At 39.0% G+C, this 26,460-nt stretch overlaps 2 protein-coding genes across 5 annotated transcripts in view; both read right to left on the bottom strand.

Annotated features, from left to right (window-relative positions):
* Window positions 1–2,287: 2,287 nt before the first annotated feature.
* Window positions 2,288–11,672, bottom strand: EIF1AX (eukaryotic translation initiation factor 1A X-linked). Its single transcript, XM_071552937.1, has 7 exons — window positions 11,509–11,672; window positions 10,555–10,638; window positions 8,730–8,833; window positions 7,057–7,107; window positions 5,772–5,853; window positions 5,573–5,664; window positions 2,288–3,618 (listed from the first exon to the last, which is right to left on the bottom strand). Exons 1-7 carry the CDS (start codon window positions 11,522–11,524, stop codon window positions 3,613–3,615), a joined length of 435 nt encoding a protein of 144 aa, XP_071409038.1. The 5' UTR covers window positions 11,525–11,672; the 3' UTR covers window positions 2,288–3,612.
* A 2,015-nt stretch (window positions 11,673–13,687) lies between these two features.
* Window positions 13,688–26,460, bottom strand: part of RPS6KA3 (ribosomal protein S6 kinase A3) — a 78,890-nt gene continuing 66,117 nt past the window's right edge. For all 4 annotated transcript variants that reach the window (XM_071552803.1, XM_071552535.1, XM_071552711.1 and 1 more), the window contains 6 exons: window positions 24,426–24,584; window positions 21,213–21,374; window positions 20,958–21,034; window positions 19,757–19,874; window positions 18,887–19,027; window positions 13,688–17,771 (listed from right to left, as the gene is read on the bottom strand). In XM_071552803.1, the coding sequence (XP_071408904.1) occupies window positions 17,649–17,771; window positions 18,887–19,027; window positions 19,757–19,874; window positions 20,958–21,034; window positions 21,213–21,374; window positions 24,426–24,584 (780 nt within the window). In that variant the 3' untranslated portion in view covers window positions 13,688–17,648. The remainder of the gene's footprint in view (window positions 17,772–18,886; window positions 19,028–19,756; window positions 19,875–20,957; window positions 21,035–21,212; window positions 21,375–24,425; window positions 24,585–26,460) is intronic.

The following is a 26,460-nucleotide window of genomic DNA, read 5'->3' as shown; positions in this document are numbered from 1 at the left end:
CTCATTTCCACAGCTGGCAATATGCATAGTAGACACCAGGCAACTTAGAGTCCTGGTGCTCAGGGCTAGAAACCCTTTCTACTGAGAGGCTGTGGCAAATCTGCTTGCTCCCATCTGCCAAGGTCTTGGATTTTGGCTTGTCTGCTCCTTCCAGTGGCCAAGCACACAAAGGCATTCAGCTGATCATAAAATTCAGAAACCATAAAGAACAGTAGTACTGATTAGGAAACAGAGATGCTAGTGGCCACAGAAGAGACTCCTACACCATCACAGCCCAGACACCCAAATACAAGTCACTCACTTTTGCAAGAGGGAAGAATGACTGCCTACAAAACAGCGAGAGTGCTTCAAAGGAGAAGTTACTGAGCAAGTGATACAGTAATGGGCCTGTTATCTGTTACCAAGTCTCTGTCAGCTTCTCCTGAAGCTTTCCTTCCTTGAGTTGGCAGCCTGGGTATAAATAAATCTGTTGTGCAAGTTTCCTCTCCATCCACAAATACACTGGAAAAAACATGAAGAAAAGCTGACTTACAGGTCAGGCAATACAGTCTCATCTGTGTATTTCAATTTTTGAAAGTATTATTTTGTCCCACTAAGCATCTAAAAGAAAGCCTGAAAATGTAATTGGTGGAATTAAAACATCTGGATCCCAAGCATGGCCAAGGAGCAAACAACTACTCAGAAGTGAATAGCAAGTCTTTAGATGCTTCTAGTGGATCCCTGCTTCTAGTACCTGCTTCCTAGTTGGAATTACTACAAGGAGGTAGTCACAAGTTTCAGTTTGCCTCTTTATTTGGTTGAGATTGCATTTTATAGCCAGTGTTGATCTCTGGCATGAAATCTGATGGGCAACACAGAGCACAAGCTATAATCTGAATTAATCAATGGGAACTCTGACTCTTGCTTGCTGAGTCTAAAAATGTAACAAAGTAAAGGGATCCTCCCTATTTACCTCTTCTCCCTCCTTCTCCAAAGGGAGAGACAATCACAGACTGAGAAATAAATTCTGAAGATTCATTTTTGTATATAAATGAGAAAGCATTGCCAACAGCTACCTTCAGAAAAGCCAGAAATAGACTTCAAGTTTAAAGGGATAAATGAACTGCCCTCAGACTACTACAAGATTATTTCCCTCTTCCCACAAATCTTCCATATGGCTACACTTACTACAAGTCTTCTTCTACAAAGTGCTCAAATTACCTATAGGATACCCCAGTGTCCACAAATGAAAAGCTAAGTTTGAGTCCTCCAGGGAACAAATGGTAATTCAAGTATTTTTTTTTTCAGTTCCTGTATCTGGACTGTATCTGCTAAGGATTAGTGTGGAAAAACATTAGGGCTGTCCAAGCAAATGCACAGCTGTCCCTATTATAAAGCAAAGAGACAAAGAGATTTGGAACAATGAACAAAACTAATTTTCCAAAATGTTAATCACAGAGAAAACCTCAAAGTGGGAAACAGTGAACACAAAGTTTATACTTTGGCTGCAGGAGATTAATTTTTGAATCCCTACTTTCATTTTGTGCTATAGTTAAAAAGCCAGCAGCAGTGCTCAAAGTTAAACAAGACTTATTAAAAATGTATCTAGGAAATACTCTTACAGATGGAGCACCTTCCATGGCTTTAGAGTCAGCAATCTTGCAGTCCCCTACCTGGCAGCTGCTGTTCTACCACTGTTCTCTGCATGGAGACGTGGGAAAGACAGCTACTTGTGCAGGCTGCTTATCCACCTCAGAGGAAATAGCAAGAGGGAGGATACAAAGCTGCCTAGGCTGGACTGTGAAAGGGGCTTTAGGAGTGGATGGAGAAACAAGTTGACCAAGTGTACACCAGGAGGCAATAGAGCCCAGAACGTAGGTAGAAACCACATAGTGTTGAACCAGAGTACTAATAAGAAATTAATAGTTAAATAGGAAATTTTCTTAAAAACTTCAAAGTTTAAGTTGAGCCAGACACGAGCCTGGGAGCAATAAAGATTGGAAGGAACCTCAGGACAAACCATAACAAATTCTGACAGGAACAGAGTTTCGTCTTTGACCCCAAGTTGAAGTCTCTCATACTGGAGAACTGTGGTACAATGAGGTAAGTTCCCCACAGCAGCAGTGTGTGTTTCTCCATGTGTGTTTCTCCTTAGCACTGATCATGCACTTTGCATTCTTCCCACACACAAGATTGGTTTTGGCAAGTATAGTTTCCATAATATCTGTTCAGTATGAAGACGTTTTCACAAAAGCTCTGATTTTTAAATCTCCTTAATAATCACATAAAGCAACGAGGCCACTCAGTATTTAAAGCCATTTTGTTTTTATCTATTGGGGTAGTCACATCATACCAAAAAGACTGCATAAGGAATACAAGTGTCAAGAATCAGATCTTTATGGCACAAAAGGAAGTTTTCCATTAGCCTGCTTTTCAAGTTGTTAAATACATAATCGAAGACAAAGAAACTAAGGCTACCACAAAATAATATTTGCATGATGATGTTAGTCTTTATTCAGTTTCTCAACTGACTCCTCCAGTCTGAATGTGGAGAAGAATCTTTCCAGTAGTTGGTTTCAGTGACTCATTCTGGATGAAAAGATTCTCTTCCTACTTTTGACACAAATTTATTTTCTCATTTATATTGTTACTCAACATTCACACAAGCTTTTATGTTGCACCTTACAATGTATGGAATTTCAGATTAAAATAAAACTCTACTCTTAACATAACCTTTCATATAATGTAAAAATATTCTACATGTTTACCATATCAAGAATGTTAAGCATTCACTTCGGGGGAAACCTATTTTACGTATTTTTCAGTACAAACAGTACGACTGTGAACGTTTTGCATTGGCGTCTCTCTGCTCAGTCGGCTGCCACCCAGTGTCCATCGCCTGCAACTACGAGCCGCAGTTCCCAAAAACTGTGACGTCTGAGATGCTGCTCACTTTTTAATCTTTCCTCCTCCCCTACTCCTCCCTCTACTGTGGAAAATTTACATCTTTGAAATAATGAGTGTTTTTAATTATCAAAATCAGTATAAAAATAGCAGCATGCTACTAGACACGAAAAGCAGATTCATCAGGCATTATGAATTTAAATGCAGATTTCTGCCTTCCTTTTATATTATCAAAACTTTTTTAAAGTTAACATCAAGGCAAGGGGTATAAGGACAGACACTGCATAGTATGATTTGATACTAATCTGAACGGGGTATTCGTTTTTAATTAAAATTCATGGTAATTACAGGCTAAACAATTTTTATTTCAAAATACAAGTTTAACTGGAATTGTAGTGATGAAAGCAGAAGAGGGGAAAATGCAGTCTTACAGCCCATGTCACTGTATGTCACTTACATCCAGAGGTAAAAGCTCTAATTGGTGAAGAGAGAAAATATTTGTGTTTGTCATTGAACCTTTGTGATAATCCAGCATTATCCATTTCTAAAGAAATATAAATACTTTAAAAGAAACATTGAAAATAAATCCTTTTGATGTAACAAACTACACTCTTTACCGAGAATTTTCAGTCTTCTTAAAAGTAAGGGACTTCACCCAAAAATAATCGAAGTATCAATGTAGAACAATCCTTGCAGGAAAAAAGTCGGAATGTAAACCTCTGTTCCAAATTAGATCTGAAATGAAAAAACACCACACCATGGATTTAATTCACAGGCATTTTTCAGCAAGCAACTCTTTTATGGGTTACTTTTATGGGTTAACAGGAGTCTTTCTGAACTTAGTACAGTCCTGGTTTTGCCTCAGCTCATAACCTGTTTTCTTAACATGTGAACAATCACTCCCTGCTTACATTCCCACCATCCCTGTGACAATACTATGGATCATACAGGTGAACAACTCTGCATAACCACAGCATCTGCAATACAATTGTGCATCAGTAGTACAGACCTAAATTAGGCCACAATTCTCAAAAACAAAAATAAAACCAAGTGTGAGGGTCACTTCCCTAAGTTGTGACTTTCTAATAATTCTTTTGGACTAAAGTTTGCACAGAGTTTTTCACCTTAACTGTGTGTGTGACTCAGCTTCGCGAACGAAGATTTGGGCAGGGCTCTCCCCACGTGGGTGTGCCCTTCCAGCCTGCGCAGTGGATTTTAGGTGAGGCTCAGCGTGCACAGAACTGGCCCCACCGTTTCAGTCCTGAGGTTCATCTGCTGCGGCCAAGCGAGCTTGGACAGTGCCAGTGAAGTCCTCAGAACTAGAACCTACAGCACCCGGCATTTCCCAGGAGGTCTCCCATCCAAGTACTAATCCAGGGCTGACCCTGCTCAGCTTCCGAGATCTGATGGGATCGGATGTCAGGGAGGCATTTAACTGCCTCTCACCTTAACTATGACCTTGGAATCTGCACTTCATCCCAGGTATACCAGGGTGATCCTCAGAGAGCTTATTCACATTTTGCATTTATGTCCTTTCCTTTTGTAAAGCTTGATATTATTTGCATAGCTGACAAAAGCTTAAAAACAATCATAGCTGTTCAGTTAAATACATTACCCCCCACACAGATGCATTGGTTTGCAAATTTCTCCTACAGCTACTTATCACTTTGATGTCTTACAATACCTTCACTATTAAAAGCATGCAACACTAGAAAGTGCTTCAAGCTTCAGTGAGCTAAATCTCCAATAAACTCAATCACTGGCAGGTGCAAAGAGCAATTTTCAAAAGTCTAAGGAAAAATTCATCAAGATTTTGATATTTTTAAAATGTTTGATCTAATACATCCATACTGAGAACCTCAAAGAAGTCAAAATAATGTCAGCAATTTAAAACAATGAGCCATATTATCAACTCTGAGAGAGGGGACTAAAAAGATGAAGAATTAAAACATAATAATATACTTAGAACATTCTATCCAATTAACTCAACTCACTGGCTCAGTAAGTTACTACTTATCCTCTCAGCCAGATGACCCTGCACACATTCATCTCTTAATTGTATATTAAACTGCATCACCTTATAAAACATTGCACAGCAGATTCTACTTCTGCAACATACTATAAAATTTCCATAGTAACAATTTTACTACTATAATTTCAGAGTGTGCATGGCCAGTTACTACGACTTAGAGACAAGCAGTAAGACAAATGATTGTGGCTACCTGTAAACTCAGGATTATGGTTAAATTTAGAAACTACTAAGATGAAGCTTTTTATGATTTTTCTGTAGACCAAAATGGAGAATTAAAGCCTCTGTTTTTTAAAAAAACATAAATGCCTCAATTATTTCTGAAGTTCTTCTGCAGAGGAACTGGGGGGTCAAACAACTTTGATTTTCCTTTAGGCACCTCTGGGGTAATGACCAGATTGCTCTCCATGTGTGTTTTAACAGCATGTCACTCAGTGTGCTATTTGCTTAGAGGTCAGCTAGGCAGTGACTGTGGGACAGGAGAGAGAACAGGAAGCTGGCAGGCACACACCTCTCCACTTCCTGAAGTAGGCCCTGAGAAGATAAGCTATTCTAAACACCAATGGTGTTATTTTACTGGCTATAAAACAAGGAAAACCAGCCCATTGTCAAAGATGACAGTTGCAAGCACATAATAGCAAAGGCACATTTAATACTTACATCATCAATGTCTTCATCATCATCCCCAATATCATCAAACTGGATTTCATCATCATCTCCAGGACCAAATGTGTCTGTTTCATTGATTTTGGCTAAAAAGGAATTTAGAGAAGTTAAGGAGTGCACTCACACCATGTCAAGATAAACTGAATATTCTTGTCCAATACAATCTTCCAATTTGAAGTGCAAAGATTCTTACCATGTTCTGGAAGCTCCCCATATGCTTTCAGACTTCTGGCTTCATCTGCATTGTACTTTAGAATGACATCAGCCTTGTTATCCTAAATGAGAATTTATTAGAATTCATTAGTCATCTATAAAGGAAAAATAAAACTATTAACCTCAGCAGACTGTGTTATTTACAACAACTACATTATCTACAGAGGAGCAACACCTATATTATTTCTAGAAGAATACCTTGTTCCTCCTCTCCCTCCAGTTCATTTAAATGTTGAATAAAAAATCCTCATTTGTGGAGTATTTTAATTTCTTCTGGGTGATGACTTAATTTTCTCCCATTACAAGTAATTCATATAATCATGGAATGGTTTGGGTTGGAAGGGACCTTATTAAAGATCATCTTGTTCCAACACTCCTGACATGGGCAGGGACACCTCCCTCTAGACCAGGTTGCTCAATGCCCCATCCAATCTGACCTTGAACTGCCAGGGGTGGGGCACTCACATCTTTTCTGGGCAACAAGAAGGGAATCTGAGACAACTGAGAACTTCTGAGAATTTGATGAATTGAAAAGTTCAGTTTCATGCCTATAAAATTAATCTTTCTTTAGAGAAGACACATAGTGAGATGGTTGGTGGTCAATCAGAAAGTGTCAATATGAAAAATTCCTAGTTTGAAGTACTTTAATATATACAGTAAATGACAGTATCTTAGATGTTTTACAACTCTATTGCACATTTCAGAAGCAGACTCTGCCTCAACTGATGACACAAACCCAACATGTATGAAGTGATTTACCTAATGAAAATCTGACAACTGTTTCCCATTACCATTTATATTAGGTAAAATTATGCTACTCTGCTCTTGGAAATGTAGGTACAAATTAATCACTGATCAATTTGCCTCTAAAAGCAAAAGCCTAAACATCAAGGCTCCGAAATTCTGATTATCAAAAAATGCTAATTATCTCAATGAAATGTTTGGTGCTTGACCCAATCTCCCTTTATACCTCAGGATCTAAGCACCAAACTGCTACATCTGGAAAAAAAAGGTCAAGCACGATGACAATAAGCACCTTCGCTCACAAAGTCTCAGGGTGCAATTTATAAGAACAAGTTGAACCAGAATTTGTCTACTCATTACAATCTTTATGTAACACAAGGAAGCTAAAACTCATGATTTAGCATAACTAAATACAAGTTCAAAGTTAGACAGGAACTTCCTCACAGCACCCGGTGCAATTCAACACCAAATAAAGCTGTTTTATAAGATGCTCTTTACTGGCAAATTATACTAAATTTTACCTGGTAGTCTCTTAAGCCAATCAATATGATATCAGATGTATTTATCCAAACCTGAATGAGAAAACATACATTATGTTACAGAATTTCAACTTGTGTTGTGTAACACTAGAAGCAAGCAGTACAGTTAGGTTTCCTGAGAGACATGAAACACATCACTACAGCTGTCACCTTCACTTTCTAACCAGTGAGCTGGAAATACACAATTTCGTATTTTACAGCAAAACTGAGGTTATAAAATACTCATATTTACGTTATTTCACATGTTATGGAGCTATTACAAGGTAAATCCAACTTCTTTGAAGAGCTTCTAGCCAACAGGGTGGTTATTAAGCCTTTTAACTTCTGAGAAAACAGAAACAATGCATCAAGCCACCATTCTGTGAACTGAGGTCCACAAGGGCAAATCAAAACCTGATGAAGGGGGTGATGGACAAGCACAGTGAAGAGCACAAGCAAATGAACAGAGCTGTTTCCAGTAACTTAATCAGAAGTCTGCAAAAGAGGACGAGCCAATTTAAATGCACAAGATGGTTCCATCCCATGTCAGCTTTTGGAGCTGATTTTTTTGGAGATTGACCACATTTTCAATTGAGATTTCCTTTCTTTTAGACATGAGGAATAGGTGATGCTTTCTGCAGGAAGAAATTAATTCTGCAGCACTTAAGTGTTCATTTATGCACACTCTTCACTACCTTCAAGAGTTTATTGCAAGCAGCAATAAATTAATTGCAGGCAGCACTGCTCACACTGATACCAAGGTATGTGCATTATTGATCCCCAAAAACCAGACAGGTAGAACAATCCAGAATGCAGACAGTGAATGTCTGTTTTCACTGGGAATAGACTGTCTGAGAGGACACACCAGCAGAGGACAGGGAGCTGTAACCTCTGACAAGAGCCAGAGGGGACACCATCTGAAGATGGCAAAGCTAAGAATGCAAACACATACACCTGACTTCCCCAGAGGTACAACTTTTGGCTGATCAGCTTTGCACAGAAGTATTTTGGGAGCTGCAGAATGGACAATGAAAAGATGACATCTAAAGTGCCAGCAGAGAGCTATAAAGAAACATTCCCAAACTGCCCTTATGGAACTATTCACAGATAAGTCACCCAGTGAGAAGATGGTAATTATTCAGTTCATCCACAGATCAAACTAAGTGGGGTCTCAAACCCTCTTACTGGTTTTTGGAAACAGCATACAGAAAGAGGTGGCTTTGGTCAACTCTCTTACACCTTTAATTTCTTATGCTGCATGTCAATCTTCATGTTAACAGAAGCTCTCCTGCTAAGTGCTGATCTACTATCAGATATCACATGGTTTTCTAAATAGTCCTCAAGTTCTCCATCTACAATTAGGGAGCTTTTTATTATTTTATATACATATAAATTTCTAAAATATGAAAACTAGTATTTCATAAGCAGCCAAAAGCCCCTCCCCTGAAATACACACATCCAAAGGCAGCTCTTCTACTACGAGCTTCACCAAAAAGCCAAAGACTGACTGTCCTTGTGCTGGCAAGATAAACAGGACAAACTAAGTTTACTATAAAAAAAAAGTTCAAGATATTAAGTGCAGTAAAATATTAACCTTTGTAACGAGCTACATATGTAAGTTTTTACAATTACATATCATGCTGTCACTGTTTTCTATTGCAATGCTTCAGAATTACCTTTTTTCTAAGCTTCCCTCTAATATGACATAACCTCTTCACACCATCAAAACACAGTGCCTCCAGTCTTCCATTGCCTAACATCTTGATCACCTGGGCATATTCTGAAAGAGATGGCAACATATTGAAACACTGAATCATTTAGGTCAGAAATGACCTTTAAGATCAACAAGTTCAACTCTTAACCCAGCACTGCTGAATCCACCACCAAACCCCATCCCAAAGTGCCACAGAGCAAAACTTCTAAACAAATCCAGTTTCATGACACAGCCCAGAACTTTTGTTGCTGTAACCAAAATTTGCTGTAACATTTTGTCAAACATGAACTGCTGAGAGGTGTTTTGAGCAGCCACATAAGCTGCTTAATGTATCACAGATTTTGTATCACCATCAATGTAAATATTTTCAAATACTGCTCGTTCTCAGTTGCATTCATGTTTTTGTTCCCTTTGAAACGCTTATTACAGATCATTTTCAGAGCTACTGAGTCACATTGAGAGTTTGAAAGTTTATGACAGCATCACAGCACCTTTCCTAGCTGACAAAACCTCACTGCTGTCAACTACTAGACTTCAGCTGAAATTTATGAAGAGTCTCTCCAATACCTATCCCCAATCTCTCAGTATTTCATCTCCTCCCTCACCAAGTTCCAGAAATCACTACTGGGGACCTTCACACACATTGTTTAAGTTTGCAGCAGCACCATGTATTACCATTTAACTAAAAGGAATAAAGCTTGTAATAATTACAATATTATTATTATAAATTTTGTAAGTGAGGAAGTTAACTGACCACCCATACTTGCCAGGAAAAAAATTCTCTCAATTAGCCAGAGCTGTATCTCAACATTCTAAGATCTCTCCTCAGCACAAAGGTACATTGTCCAACAAAACATATGAGATTATTCGTGAGAATAAATCATTAAGCAGATTTTGCTTGGGAGTTGAAAAGGATTTTCAGTTCCATAGGTGCATCAAAATCAGCTCCTTTTTTGCTTACAACCACCACAGAATATCAGAAATTAGTTCAGTGGCACTTCTTTTACAGTGATTTCAGTCAGTACCTTTCCCATGTTTCTAACAAACTGACTGAATAAGTGACCACTAGGAAAATACTTGTGCTATGTGAGCAACCACAAGAGTGTGACACAGGGCAAGGCAAAAGGGAGATGAGCTCACTGTCCCCAAAAGGCAGGGCAGAGGGGAATGAAGTCCTCACCCTCCACTCTATGGTTCCTTCACCTGCCAACAGCCCAGCAAGGACCTCCCCTCCTGCTCCTGTTTACTAATTGTTACACTTCCCAGCCCAGGAGCCAAGTGAACCAAACCATGAGGGGACAGCACAGTGAGAGGAATGGTTCTGCTGGGTCAGTGACTTTGGGAAGCTCATCAAAGGATCCAAGAGACATCACAGTCAGTACAAAACAGGAAGTGGGACTGTGCATCCCAGAGACAATTATTGGGAAGACTGAACCACATGTGCTAAGCCAGCTGCTCACAGACCCTCACATAAAGCTACTCAAGGGGTTTCCAGGGAATGTTTATGTGCTGTTTTACACAGAGCATCACGGTAAGGTCAAGGAGAGGAAAGCTTCATTCTTAAGTGGCAAAGCTATTTAAAATTTCCCTTTTCCTACTTTATTCTATACTCAATATGTCATTTAGAATTCAAACGCCACCCCAATAAGTATACCTCTCTTTACTTAATAACAATCATTTCATCTTTCTCAGTCATCCAGATATTTTGTGTATCCACCTCCAACACAGGTCACTTAGAGAATGTGACTGAAAACAATGAAACTGCCATACTATAGTTAAAAACTCACCTTGCCCATCTTCTTTGAACACCAGTTCTCTTTTTTCTGATTCATTCTCATTCTTACCTCGTCGTCTGTTTTTACCTCCTTTGCCTAAATTAAAAGGGGGAGGAGGAAAAAGCACGTGTTACTGTCTCTTAGTACAGTGAATAAATAATCAGACATGCAGATTTCTGTGTTTGGTCTCTACATGGCTGTTTTAAAGTATCCTATCCATATCTAGTTTTTTTTTTACTTACTTTTAACATTTTTAGGTCTAAATTTGTAGCTGAGTAGTTACACAGTAACTAAAATATTACAGGTCTCCACTGTACAAGATGTCCTGGTTGCTCTGGAGTGACAGCAGCCTCCAGCAAGGATTTCCACAAGATGGCCATTTTCAGCTTCTGTGATCCCTGCTACCACATCCCTCATGCACAATGGTGGGATAACCTGACGCAGGCAATCATCAGGGAGCAGATGAATAACTCGAGTTACTGTGGTGCTAACCCCCCACGAACACTCAAGGGGAAGCTTACACTCCAAGTGTAGCTGCCCTTTTTAAAAAGCACACACGTGGCAGCAGCAGGATTAGATGCTCTTCACCAAGACGTGCGACCAGCAGCTCATACTTCCCCACGTTAAAAACCTGCTGCTCCCTTGCCCTCGCGGTTCCTGCGTTCCCTCTCCGCGGTGTGGGCGAAGGGGAGCGGCAGGGCCGGCACTGCCCGGCGAGGCCCATCCGCCTGCCCGGTAGGGCCGGCCCTGACAGCCGAGCTCCGGACGGGCCTCAGCGGCCTCCGACCCGCGCCGGGCCGGGGGAACCCGCCCGGGGCCCGTCCGGGGGGGCGGGGGGTCCGTCCGGCCCTGCCCGGCCTTGCCCGCGGGCTCCGGCACCGGCGGCCCCACGTGAGGGCTCCCCGGGCCTGCCGCGGTCCGGCCCGGCCTGTCCGCGGCGGGCCCGGCGGAGCTCGGGCGCCTCACCTTTATTCTTGGGCATGGCGCCGGGCGCTCCGCCGCGGAGGGGCTGCGGGCGGGGGCTGCGGGCGGGACCGGCGGTGCGGGCGCGGCGATGCGGGCGGGACCGGCGGCGGCTCCGGCGCTGCGCGGGCTCGGGCGCTCCGCTCCGCTCCGGAACAGCCCCCGGCGGGCCCGCAGCGCCCCCGGCGGCTCGGAGGGCTCCGCGCCCCGGCCCTGCGGGGCCGCTCTCGCCGCTGGTCGGGGACGGGCTGTGGGAGCGGCGGGACCTTCCCGCGGCGGGACCGGGAAAGCGGGAGCGAGGGACGGGCCAGGAACACCGCCCGGCCGGGGCGCTCCCGCTGGTCACTGCTCCCAGCTCCCGAAGGGACTGCACAGGGAAGATGGGGCAGGAGTTACCCGAGAATGGACTGGCAGGAGAAGGTGGAACGGATTAAAACTGAAAATGAGTAGGTTTAGGTTAGACAGTAGGAAAAATGTCTTTTCTGCGAGAGTGGTGAGGCACTGGCACATGTGTCCCAGAGATGTGGATACCCATCCCTGGAGGTGTCCAAGGTCAGGCTGGATGGGGCTCTGAACAACCTGGTTAGAGGGAGGTGTCCCTGCCCATGGCAGGGGGTTGCAACTGGGTGGTCTTCAAGGTCCCTCCCGACCCAAACCATTCTGTGATTCTGTAAGCGAGCAGGTATGAAGGGAAGGCTGAAGGCAGGGGAGATAATAACACCTGGATCTGTGTTACATCGGCCCCCCCTTTCTTCCTTTGCAGAGCTTCTCGAGGCTGACAGATTACCCAGTTTACTTGTATATTAACTAAATGTTTTTAGACAGGCAGGGGCAAAACCTTGTGTGAGCAGAGGGCAGCAGATCCCAGCTGTGAATTTCGCCAAGGAAACGATTCTGCCCTCCCTCCTCACCTTCTGTTGTGCCAGTCACCACACTCTCTTCCTGTTCTCTGACACTTTTCTCCTGGTACACACCCAAGAAGGAGGCCTCTGTCTACATTCCTCATAAATCGTCAAAATTACTGTAATTTTATGCAAGCTATGCAAAGTTCCATCTTTTCCAGGCAGCAAGGCTAAAAAGAATTACAGCTCTAAGTAAGCTTCCAAGGATGTGTGAAGTGCTAAGCATGGACCTGTTCATGGAGTGCTTCTGCATGTATTCTCATTTTTAAAATGTTTTAAAAGTTTGTTAATTATGAAATATACCTGTATTTTCAATGTCCAGGGAAATGCAGGCATTGCAAGGATTATGTAGCAGCCTGCCTTTATATGGTACTTTAGGTACTACAGGATCTTTACAGGGTATTAAAATACAATATCCTTGTACTTGTATCCTGTATCAGATCTGTAAGCATCTGCTTAGTATTTTTCCTCTGGCTCTCTACTTACCTGACTCAACATGCAGTAACGTTGTGACATTTTAATTGACAAACACTTATTAAAAAGCCTTTCTGGTTGGCAATGCACACTTGGTCTGCTGCAAAGGTAGTTCAGTCTTAGTGATTGTTATGGGTTTAGCCAGGTGGGCCTGAACTTAGGTTTTAAAGTTCAGCTAGGCCTAGGATTGTCAGCTGATTTAAGCTGGGCTGAGCTGAGAGCTGACTTCTTCCAGCCAATAATATTGTATTCCATACCATACTACATCATCTCAAAGGGGGTAAAATCCAGTGTGTGGGAGTGGCTTAGTTAGTTCCATCATGGCTGCACTAAGAGGAAGACATCTAGCAGCTCCTCTACTATGCTAAGCCCTGCTCCTGTTGCCTCTGCTTGCATTTTGTTTGCATTCAGGGAAGTAGAAACATTTTTGTTGTTACTCTTTCTGTTTCATGCTATGTGTCTCTCAGAGTACTTACAGATCTAGTGTAATAGACTTTGCTTTGTATTAATTGGGGAGTGGGAAGTTATTCCTTGTTATATATATGTAACTTGTGTAAGTGTGTGTTACATTGTAGTTTCCTCTTAATTTTCTCTTTTCTGTATAAATACATGTAGGTAGTTTCAGCATAGACCTGGCTTTGGAAGTTTTTTTTTTCCTCTCTCCCTCTTCTTTTTCCCTTGGCTGGTTGGGGGAGGAGGAACCCTTTTAACTCTGTCCTGGACAGTTGGCGTTTTGCCAGCTCAACCCGGGACAGTGATGAACAAACAGTGGCTCTTAAAACTGGGCAGAATAAACAAAACAGCACTTTAAGATGTTTGAAAGTTTATTCATAGTAGAAATTTCAATTTCTTTTGAAGACTACAAAACCTGCCATTAGACAGGAGAACAAGCAATGATAACTTTCCAGAACTGTTCATAGTTACATCTGGAACGGTTTTAATTACACATTAACAGCATGATTGGACTCTAGATCAGACTCTGAATAAAACAATCATTTAAAGTATTCAGTACATTTTTTTATTTTTTTAAACTAGCATTTCAGTTCTATGACAGCAGTGCCAAGCATCTAACAGATGCTATTGTAATGGTCAGAATAAGGTACATTACCACTGATTTCCTGGAGTAGTACCTTAGACTCACATGCCATGCTGAGAAAACTGGTATAAAGTATGATTGTATAGAATCGTAGAAAAATATTTTATCTGTGATTTTGTAATTTTTTAAAAACAGTTTAAGTAGACTTCCCCCCCAACTAGGTTGCAAAATAATTACATCCCTCATAAGTACACCTTCCCTTTGATTAGGTCAAGAGTATCAAGATAAAGCTAATCATTTACATAATTTTCATAAGTGAAAATTCATCTATGAACCATTGCTGCTTACTAAGGGCCAGCACACTTTGAATCCTTTCCTTCCAATAATAGAAAAGCACAGCTTTAGTTGGTACACCACATTTACAAAAGCAAAACACACACACACACACAAATCCCAGACACGCCACTCCATTTTCTTATGGTTTTGCCTCTCTAAAAAAAAAGTTTTAAATACTTCCTTGAAAAACTCCTTGTAAATTTCATTCAATGTTATAGTGACTATGAATACAGAACTTTGCCCTGACTGGATATAGATGGCATTTTATGAGTATTGCAACTACACTCTTCCCCCTCCATTCCCTCATGCTCTCAAGCACAATAAATGGTAATTTCACACTTAAAAAAATTAAAAATACCCATGACTGACATATATAAAATTCACCTGTATCTGCAGTTCTCCTTTTTTCATTTTGTATGACTCTGTATCCTTGAGTCACTTGCTACGCCTTGCAGACCAAGCAGCAGTCCAGCAATGAATGCACACAGTGTGTCATTTCCTCACATTCTAATAGAAAGGTGCTGGGATTCAAAGAAACATTAAGTGGATTTCTCTATAGGTTCTAACAACTGCAGCTACAGAACCATAAAAATAAATGTGAAAGTTGTGAACATGGAAGTAAGGTACATAAACCCATGTCTAGCCTGTAAAATAGGCAGACCCTTTACACCTTGGTTTAGAAAGCAACCTAAAAATATAGTGACTCCAGACTTTAATACAGTCAAGTTAGGGTGTACTAAAGCCCTGTTTTGCTACAATTTAAGATGGTCATCCTCTGCTGCTGTATATATGACATAATAGCAACATCTGCAAAGTCTAGACTAAATTTTAAGATCTCATTTGAGAATGTAGATACATAAAATGTAGAAGTTAAATTTGCTTCACTATTTGGCTAATCATCAATGAGCTTGAGGACAACAAAATACGGCTACAATAAAACCACTGAAAGTACTTTTATATTATTTTAACATGGATATTGCCAATAGTGAGGCAGTTTAACACTTCCTTTTTTTGGTCTGTTTTTTTGTCAGGTACCTACAGATACACCCTGAACAGAGGAGAAACTCCCTCCTAAACTGAAGTGTTTTTATTGACACACTGGCAAGTACTGCCATCCCTTTATTTCAACAGTATCAGTTTTAAATCTTGTTTGTTGACTAGGTATGTCAATCTGCTGATTAACACCTTTAAAAGCCACCAGAAGGTACAGTTTCTAGACTTTGAGAAGCCCGACTTAAAACTGCTCACAGAGCTGAAAATACGTTTTCTGAAAGATAGGGTTGTGCTAAATTCCTCTGGAATTGCTAACACTGTGAAAAAAAAATGCCCTTTTTCTGCCTCTAGTTAAAGATGTTTCTTGGAGAAAGGGTAGATGCATCTGTACACCTCAGGCAAACTTCAATGCTAAATCCCCAAGTAAAGGAAAAATACTAATTGCTTGGAAGAGCTGTGTATTCAGATTTCTGAGATCTATGCTGATTTAAGAATCCTTGTTTATAAAACCAATTCCTTCAAAATTATATCATGGATTAAATATTTAGCAGATTTTTAAGGGCAATAAAAGTGGGATCCTTTGCAAGTCTAACAAAGGTTCCCATAGGAACTCAGAAATTCTGGCAGAAGAAACACTCCCGTTCATTTAGAGCAAATCTGTGGTGCCACAAAGGTGATTCTCCTTTTCAACAAACCCTTGATGATTTCAGGGAAACGAGCCAATTAATCACCATAAAAGAAATCTAATACCACTTGCATAAGAAGGTATTTTCTTGGTTTAAACACAAAACCACACTTTTTAGTTTTTAAATTGCATTGCTCACATACAGCTGTTCACCCAGATCCATATTTTATTAAAGCTGGAATTCCCAAAAGCCATTTTCATATCTGAAAGGAGCTAATGTAGCACGTAATTTTGGTGGAGGGAAACACTCACTAAATACAAACACCTTCCAGTGCTCCTTCTCATGTGGGCAATTTGATCTTTCAAGACCAGCCATAGAGATGCACCTTTAATTACTTTACACACCAAGAAGCCAAGGCTGTTAAAAGTTTGTATTAGTATTTAAAGTGAGTTTTTCACCCTCATTAAGAAGTTGCTTCCATCTGCAGAAAATTGAGAATGTTCACTCCAAACAGCTTTATCTTACCTGACTGGGACAATACTATTTTCATGGTAAATTAGAATGACCCTTTTCCAACTTGATAGATCTGAATGACTCTGCTCTCATTTTGCTTTTAATGTCAATTAGAGTGAGCAGAAAATAACTGAAAGAACATTAGATCCATCAGTTTTGCAACTGCAATGAATGCAGTTTAAAACTACTTTTTGCAGGCTTCTGTTTATTATTGGACAATATGTTTTGTTTTCTCTTCAGTGTTGCCTTTCTTCTGTAATGCCAACATTCATTCACTGAACAAGTCCTTTGTAGCTTAAACAAAAGTCATAGAGATAAAATATTAACAATGGATTATAATAAACAATATAGAAATGTCCTCTATCAGAAAGTATTTAGCATTGATTCCTGAGTCCAGAGATTAGATGGGAGAGACTAAACAGGAGGGGAACAAAAGACGTAGCAAGTTATCTTTTCTCTGGGTTATATTACCAATTGTGTATCTAGTATGGTGAGAGACCCACTGTTTAAATTTTCAGTACTATAAACAGTATCCTGATTTTCATAACATGACATGTGGTGTCAAAAACACAAAAATGTAGAAAAGACAGGCGAGGAAAACTATTCATAGTATTACATTCAATAGCTGTTTAACAGTCAGGCTTCTTTTAGAGCTGTCCAACAATACTGATTAATCCAGGTGAACTGTTTAATCAGACTTAATTGTCAAAATGATTAATAATATCTAAGTAAAACAAGGCATGTATACATTAAAGAAAACAGCACTGAAATGTACTGTTTGTGAACTGTTTACAAAAACATACAAAATGTTGGATGGCACAAAGTATATAGTGCTAATATAAACAGATTGTTTAAGCTAAGTGCTTAACATAAACTGTCCATTTCTACCTGTAACAAAGAATATTTTAGGGGACAAAAAATATTCCTTATAAAAATAATGCTATGTGGTGCAGAGTGCTTTATTCAGTGTATTTTTGACAGAGGTGGCATTTGTAATTCTTCTGGTTTATTCAGTCGTGAACATGATCATTTTCATTGTCTCCACTTGTCGCTCCATTTGCGGCTCCAGTGAGATCAGTAACTTGCCAACAACAGTTTAAAGCGAGAGTAGATGAAAGCAGTAGCAGCAGCAGGAGCAGCAGCATTATAGGTACCAGCTGGGACAGAGTGTGCTTGCAGGTATCTGTCAGATATGTGCTACCTGTCGCCATGATTTGTGCTATCATCTTATACCATGGTACCAAGTATCTGGTTGAGGTCATTTCACAGGGCTGTTGAGGGAATATTTTTTATACCTCTCCTCTGAGCAAGAGTAGAACGACCAACTGGCTCCAAAACTGGTGACTGATTACGATTCAAAGCAGAGTAAGTTGCTGCCATTGCACCCTGTGGGGTAGAGGATAAAAAACATTAAGACTATGTTGAGATTGATGCACACACACAGACCACACAGTGCTAAATGCCAGAGATTCTGAACAAGTTTTAACTTCCAGTCTATTTTCATCTACAAAGCAGAAACACATTACTGCTTTACTCCAGTACTGGCAGCATTAGCAGTGAGTGTTTTTTAGGGTAATAAGGAGTTCTACATTGCTTAAGAATTCAAACCCAAAAATTAAGTTCTCTTTCTATGCTGTGTGAGATAGTTGGGAAATGAAATCCCATTGGTAGGCTGTATCTGCTTATTATTTATATAATCATTTCAGTTTCCAACAAAATATATTACTCAGAACACAAAGATTTATTTAAAAAAAGTCAGACAGTTGCAAGGCATGGGATCAGAACACCTCTCATATTCCACTTGTGTTCTTGGAGGCCAGAAATTTCTAATAGCTGACTCTGAGAGTGTGTTAATCATATTCTTCAGATCCCTTTTATGTCGCACAAGAGATTCTTGAATGTTGGACTAAAACCAGGGTGGAATACAGAGTAGAATTCGATTATTTTTGATTTTCCTCTGCTTGTTCAAAGTGAAAAAATTTCAGGGTCAAACCAGATCTTGTTTCAGATAGGGTGCAGAACAGTATGATACCACAGTAAATAACACTGCCCTTCTGACTTCTCTTTAGCTTCTACTGTGATCACAAAGTATATTATTTTATTTTAGTTACTGACAATTACCCTCCTCTCAAACTGTACAATTAGCTAAACTACTTTTCAGCTCCCCTACAGTCACCTGACAACTTTTATCATGATCAGAAGAATGGTTTCTTTATGCTTCCTAGCACTTAAGCCTTCTAGTGTAAGTCAGTCCAACAGATTTCAAATACAAGAAAATGAAAGTCTTTTAAAAATATATTAGATTTACTCCCTGTGAGTAAAATCTCATTAATTCTTATTACGTTTTACAAGTTCACTTTAGGGGCTTTGTGCAACAATCAGTCATAACGACTTTTAAATCATAGAGGAAACACGTGCCACCCTAACTGTAAAATCAAAACAACCCCTTTTTGTTTACACTGTTTTTGGCTAAATGACAAGCTGAACAAATATCCACTTACCTTCACTAAATGGGGAGCTTCTTGCCTGTTCAGCTGGTATTGAGGCAATTGGTCACAGTGAACTATCCAGGGGTGACTAAGAACTTGGGCTGCAGTCAGTCTTTGATGAGGGTCAACATGAAGCATTTTTGAAACAAGGTCCTGTCAATAATATATGAAGGGTCAATGCAAATAACAGTAAAACTTCAGCTTTAAAACAGATTATTGTTCCAAACTGAAGATTTTGGAGGTCTAAAAATATGTTCATATCTCTGTTTAAAACAAATGAAAAAACACCCTGCAATGCTAACAGTGTATCTTTCAATTGTGTGACTTAATTGAATTTTAGTAACACATAAGGAAGGTACCCAATTAAACAAGGAAACTTTAGCACGTTAAGCATCTACATAGAAGAGGCATAAAGGATCTTGCACACTGAAGTTTAAGTTCTATGTGCTGCATTTGACATACTTCTCAAAAAAGTTGTCCAATTATTTTTACTTCGTACAAATGCAATAACGTGTAAGACTTCAGTCATTTTCATTGTCATGATTCAGACTACCTATGATTTTTGGATGTCATGCTTCCACATGAAGCTTTATTAGTGCTTAATTACGCATGTGTGTCAATACTGATAAAATACATTGTATTTCTAAGGTCAGCTGTTAACTATTACAGTGCAGGGCACACCTGGTTTTCCTCCAAGTGACTGTTAAAACATGAAGGATCGAAAATAGGAAACAAAATTCCAGATACATAAGGGATGAGATCAGTATTTTAAAATAACAATGGGTGAAACTTACCCAATCATATGTAACATATACATTAAAAGCAACATGCTACATTGTAATTCATTCCTGATCCCCCAAAGGACAAAGGAAATATACTTGCCTTAGCTGTGTCTGAAACAGTATTCCAATAACCACCACTGAGAGAGAACTTTCCACTACCTATTCGGGCCAAAATCTCCTCTGGGGTGTCATCAGGACCATTTGCAAAAGGAGTGTAGCTGTTTAACCAAACAATTTCAATGTTAGTAACTTCCATAACCTGGACCTCAATAGGAATTATAATCTGATTGTAAAATTCAGCAAAATCAGCGTAATTATAGGCAACAGACAGTCAAACAGTTGTAAAAGGAAATTATTCTTTACACATGAAAGTACATGGCACTGACTACAGATCTGTTCTTCCTTCATGTATTCCCTCTCTCCTGGGTCTGAAAAGCAGATTTTTTTCTATAGCAGTCTAAATACTGATGGTTCCTGAATTTCAGAACGTCTTCCTTAAACTTTCATATTCCAGTGAAGTAATAAACTGATCTGTTATAAAACTAAATGTGAAGACTTTATTATTAGTCTGAAAGAGAATAAATGCAGTTTTGAAACCAGAGGAAAAAAGGTGCAGCAATTCTCCTTGCTTCACTCAACACTTTCTTGCTACTACAACCACACCAACCAAAAAAAGAGAGATATTTGAAAACAAATATTTGTCACTTACTTATTTTAAAATGCAAAAATGCTTTGATGATGTTAACTCTTAACCAAAGCAGCAACCTCAGTAATCCAGCATAAAGAGGTAAATCTAGTTGCTATTGCATCTACCAAACATCTTTTGAACTTGTGGTACTATAGTTGAGTTTATTATTTATCATCTTTTATACAATTCATTTCTGTTGCATACACAAATGCTTTTCCATCACACTGATTATATCCTAACGGCATCACTTCAAACCATTCAGTGGCTGAATTTTGCACAGGATCATGGCTTTATTAATGCATTGCAATTGCATTTGCAACATACATTTTCTCCAGCAGATATGCTGCTTAATCATTTAGTTTTCACAAGATAATAAATTCTGAGTCCTAAATAACCCTTAAGCAGAAATTAAACAACTAAAATAGACGAGACATTCAAAGCAAAGAATTTTTCAGATTGGTCTCTGCAAACCTGGATTCTACTAAAGGCAATGCATATTCTCAACCCCAAAGTTGAGATCAATCAGTGCTTTGACAGAAGCATCTGCAACAGTGGGCCTACATCTATTTTTGTTTATACTGGTTTGCTATTCGCAAACAGAAATTACTCTTACCCAGTAAGCATGGTATAAAGCAGAACACCAAGGCTCCATATGTCACATGCAGCATCATAGCCTTGCCTCTTTAAAACCTGAGGGAGACAAATATTTTTTCTGAAAAAACTGCTTATAAATGCTTTGATTGTGCCATAAAAATACTAAGATTTCAAAATTTTACTAAGTGATTCCATTTGTTAGGCTACAATGAAAAAAAATCTAACTAGCAAAAAAACCCCATTAAAATAAATCAAGGCATATCCTGGTTTTTACCTCTGGTGCAACAAAATTTGCTGTGTAACATGGAGTCATCAGAAGACCATTTTCCGCTCGCAGTTGTTTCGCAAAGCCAAAATCACAAATGCGAATTGATTCTGGATTACCAGATTCATCAACATAAAGAATATTGCTGGGCTTCAGGTCTCTATGAACAACCTAAAAAAAAACAAAACAAACCACTAAATACAATAAGCTAAACACATGAAAAGCTTTCTATTATAATTAGCAATTCTGCTGCTTAATTTCAGATCTCCCATTAACGATCAGTTTCCAGAGTTCCAGCTTCTACCATCAGCTGCAGTGTTCTGATGCTCAGTGGTGTCTGGAGTACTACAATTCTAACTTGGAAACTCTACAACTCCCTCTAGACATCCCATACCCCCTGATTGATTTGCACAGACAGTTCCAGATGTCTTGTTCTAATGGCTGAATCATGTAATTCCTTTTTAACATGCATTCCCACAAGGCTCTTTGAATCAGAACCTTTGCCGAGTCACATCTTTTGGAGTCGTGGGTGTCGTAATGACCTGTTGAATTGCCTTCACAAGACACATTAGCCTGAAGCCAAAGAGTCTTTGCTCTCTGTAGAGGAAAGGGTGTATACAGCTGTGAGACAGTAGGGTGGATCCAAATGTCCTCCTTTAAATATTTAAATAGAACATAAAATCCTTTATCTTCCTGATTGTTCTATGTGCTTTATTAATAATAAACAGTTTTTCATGGTTAAATCTGAACAGAAAAGACTGGTGAAATATTTCAAGAAGGTAATCACATTAGAATGAGAAGACACCCCCAAACTCCTGCAAGTAAGTAATGTGCAGAAACCAGAAGTTCTACACGCTCCTCCCAAGCAGCAGCTGGTCAGGGGAGTAACACAAGGCTAACAAATAAAGGAGTGCAGAGGGTCTCACACATTGCAAAGCAATTTAACATGAGTCTATTTAGTAGAGACTTCCAGCATGCAAATACTTTGCAATTCTCAGATTTAACAAAACAAATGCTTAAAATTATGGTAACAAGCACAGTGTAAGCCAAAATATACAAATGATATTAAAGCATTTGACTTGGAAGAGTAATGTCAAGGGGAAATCCTGGTTTCAGATGTCAGTGTATGAGAGAACCAGCCCTTGTTTCTTGGCATTCAGATAGGTTAGAAGCCTTTATCTCTAAGTAATGAGTAAAACATCCTTTACTGCTCTGAGAGGCAGAAGAAAAAGAAAAATCTCAATTGTTTTTTTGAAATCGATTCTAGAAGGGGTAGAAAGGAAAAAGTGGTCAATAGAAGCAGCACTGAGCCAGGGATTTGGCAGTTCCTAGAATCAGTCTGCTTGAGTTGTATGCTTTTTTTGGAAGAAGGAAAAGCAATTCTCAAGTAGGAGGAAGAATAAGCATAACAATCTAGTTCAAACGCAAATGCTAATTCCCAAGCAATCAAAATGTTTATGTCAAATAACAACTAAAATACCTTCCTATATTAAGCTGTTTTCTCAAAGGTAAATTTTGAAAATATTTAAAAATATAAAATTTAAAAAAAATTTGTCAAATTAAGTTATATTGATATTTTGTACAGAAATAAATTTTACTTTAGAGCAACAGATGAGAGCAAAACAATATGCAAGGCCTTTCAGTTCTTTATTTCTTAGCATAATGTTTTTTAGCAGTCTCATTTATCTACCAGCATGCAGAATTTTGCTGCTCCAAGATGATGTGGTACTTCTTGTTTATCTTTATGATGGTATCTATTGTGCCAATCTTTAATTGCTGTATACTTTGAGAATGCCTTGGGTGAGAACTGGAATTACTGCTTACCCTGAAGAGGAAGATTTCATCCCCACTTTGCTAATTTTTCAGTTTAAAAGTATCCTATGAATGTGCATGATTTGGGAAGGGTTGTGGAGACTGCACAGATTCAGTCTGTCAAACCAGGTATTACCTAATATCGTATTCAAGTGAGCTCCTCCCCAGTGTCCAAAACAAGAAAATGCACTGAATACAGGAAGGACTCTTCCAGACAAAAATTAGACTACTGAAGTGCTCACTCTTTACATATATGGCCATCTTTCATATGGAGATGCACTTAACATACAACCTGAAAATTTCCAAAAGGGAAAGTTCCAAAGTGCAAGTGGTCTAATACAAGTTAAAATGCCAATACTTACAGAGATCTACAGCAGAGAAACAAAGGCCCCTAAAGTCCTTACATGATGCAAGGACACTGCACTTCTTTTGGCCGTGTGAGGCAAGAACAAACCAAGTTATGATTTGTTAATCTATTATCTGTATTTCCATACAGAAGGTATCAAGGTTTGTTTGTGACTCCCACGGATGCTGCTGGCCAAGGATTCTAGTCCTGTGCACATGGGCTCAAATGAAAACAAGTAGACGAGCAAGTGATTGAAGAAAGTGATGAATCACAGAATAAGATACTAGATAGCTCTGATTGTAAGTTTTCTGAAGTAACAGCTTCCAGAAATGAGAGTGTGTGCTGAATTGTTATTTGTTACTTAAAATAATTTGAGTACTATGTGTTCCAAAGTGTCTTTTCTTGGGTAACAATGTCACGTATTAGCAACTTGACTTTTTCCTTGCACCCATACTTTCTGCTTTTTCTCTATTCCCTTTCCCTTGTTTCTTTAAAATGCAACACTTACTCTTGCCATGCAATTGTCACACTGGCCTTCTCCGTCTCCAAATTAACTGCCCAAAGTGTTAATTTTCTGTCTCCTAACAGTGTACTACAACTTCCTGACCCTATAGAACAGGAATTACAAGTCATAAACTATGTTCTTCAAAATGAAGAAGTAAAAAAAATTACAAGTGTAATAGGCGGAAAATAAATTTTGAGGTTTTATGACAGGACAAGACTGGCATTATACTGAGTCCCATGGCTAAGCAACAGCACTGGTCTTAGCACCTCTTCCTGGACTTTCTTCCTCTCACATCCTCTCTGTTAGCCATTATCTGCATATTCCACAGAACTGCTGACAGACTGCATGAAGAACAACAGGAACAGTTGCATCATCTCAGTTATCTGAACACATACACATGTGATAAGGAACGTTTTGATTTCAACACAAATTCCTGCTACAAGGAATACAAAAAATTACTCAATTACCACACAGAAGAATGTATAAAGATAGGAGTTTACGCTTCTGAAAGAGAAGAATATTAACAGCTATAAACATTTTGTCCATGATGAAAACTTACCCCTTGTGCATGGAGATATTCAACTGTTTTTGTTATTGTGAACAGAACAGCACTGGCTTCTCGTTCAGAGAAAAACTTCTGCCTAAGAATCTTATCCAGCAGTTCTCCTCCTTTCATGAGTTCTGTTACTACATATACGTATTTTCCATCATCATACACCTGCAAAAAGTACATAAACGGGTAACTTCAAAATATTTATTCTCTGCTGTCTTCCTGTGAAATGCACAGAGATAGTGCAAATGTGTCCACAAGCTGTTTTCTTCAATTATTTTCCCCACATTTCTCAACCCACACACTATCCAAATGTGGTTCACCTTCAGAAATGAACACAAAACCTTCTATAAAAGGGCAGTACAGTAACGAAATAACATAAAGTGTTAAGTGTTTAAAGACAAAAAGGATGAATAACCTGTAGTTTCCCCTGAAGAGTTTTACTGAAACAAAATTAAACTAGGCATGGGGGAAATTAAGTAGTAAAAAATGGAAACTGGCCTAATTAAGGCAAAACCAAAGCTAATTCTAGAGCTATTATTGCACCAATTTACAAATATGAACAGAGATCTTTCCAACTGAACAGCGAGACAAAAGAAATCGAAAAAAACGAAAGTTTACCTCAAATAGCCTCCAGGAACACTTAAGTGAATGTATTTAAAGTTGCTGTGATAAAAGCCACAAACTTATAAATCACTCTACACATAAAGCCTATACCAAAGTCTAAAATTTATGAAGTATGCATATTTTAGCCCTTACTTCTAGTTATGGAAAACAGCTTGATTTTTGCATGGCTTCCAGGAAAGCAGCAGTGGGGAATTATTTATATTATCACCAGGGGGCACTACAGACTGAGCCATACCAAAACACGTTTGAAGGTTACACTGAACATTTCACTTCAGTTGCAATTCCACAGAATGGTTTGCCTTGGAAGGGACCTTAAAGATCATTTTGTTCCAATCCCCCTGCCATGGGCAGGGATACTTTTCACTACACGAGCCTGCTCAGAGGCCCATCCAGCCTGGCCTTGGCTCAGCTCAAACCCCCCACCCAGAAGGGGTTCCTGCTTTGGCAAACCTTTTACAGACTGTTCCCTGTTATTGTTTCAGCCTATTTTTAATAGTGATGTTGCAAATATTTTCTTCAGTAAAACATATGAAAAAAGAACTAGTTTGTGTTTAAGTAGAAACAATTATCCAAGTTGTAGTAAAATAAATTCAGGAATAGACAGCAGGTAAATAATAGAAAAGAGGAAAAAAAAGAAAAGTTTTTCATCTCAATTTCCTTGTCTTAAGCTACCTGCTACTACAGTTCTAAGCCTCAAAATTTTTGTGCTCTCAACTATATTAAAAGGTTTTATTTTCTCACCAAATTAAAAAAAAAGAATAATTTTGCAGGCTTTAGAAGCTTATGATCTTAAGGAGAGGAAGATATGATGGGTTTCTGTATTCTCATTTAATAGAAATTTTCCCCCATGAAATACAAATGACTGATCATCTGAATGTGTTTGAATTAAGTCTTTAAATATTAGACAGTATTGAAAAGCAGAGTTATTTAATTCTAGATACTAAACTGGATTTTCTTGTTTTCAATAGGCACACCTCCTCTAATACTAATATAACATAAGGAAATAAAGCTTATTTCATGACACAACAGAACACACACATCTCAGTACTGCAGAAGGTATTCAAGCAAAATTTGCACTTGGTTACTATTTTATCTGCTGGTCCTGTCTGCAGATAAAGCCCACAAATAACTCAACCTGCCAAAAAAGCCCACACATAACAGCCCAAACAATCCCCCTCACCCCCATTCCCCTAATGGTATTATCAACTTAGCTGTGTGCACAGAATAAACACTGTTGAAGTCTTCATCACAGTCAGGTGCACAGTATTATGCTAAAATCATAAATGTGATGCTACTTTTTTAAATTAACTCTGGGCACAAACCAAAGATCAGCTGATATGTCTTCTGTACCAGGCAAAGTGAAAGAAACAAATGTAGGCACATGAAAAAATTTAATAGAGAAAGAAAAGTTTTCTGC

This window comes from Pithys albifrons, chromosome 1, assembly GCF_047495875.1.
Source record: "Pithys albifrons albifrons isolate INPA30051 chromosome 1, PitAlb_v1, whole genome shotgun sequence".
NCBI classification, from domain to species: domain Eukaryota; kingdom Metazoa; phylum Chordata; class Aves; order Passeriformes; family Thamnophilidae; genus Pithys; species Pithys albifrons.
This window is presented reverse-complemented; position numbering and strand designations above follow the sequence as displayed.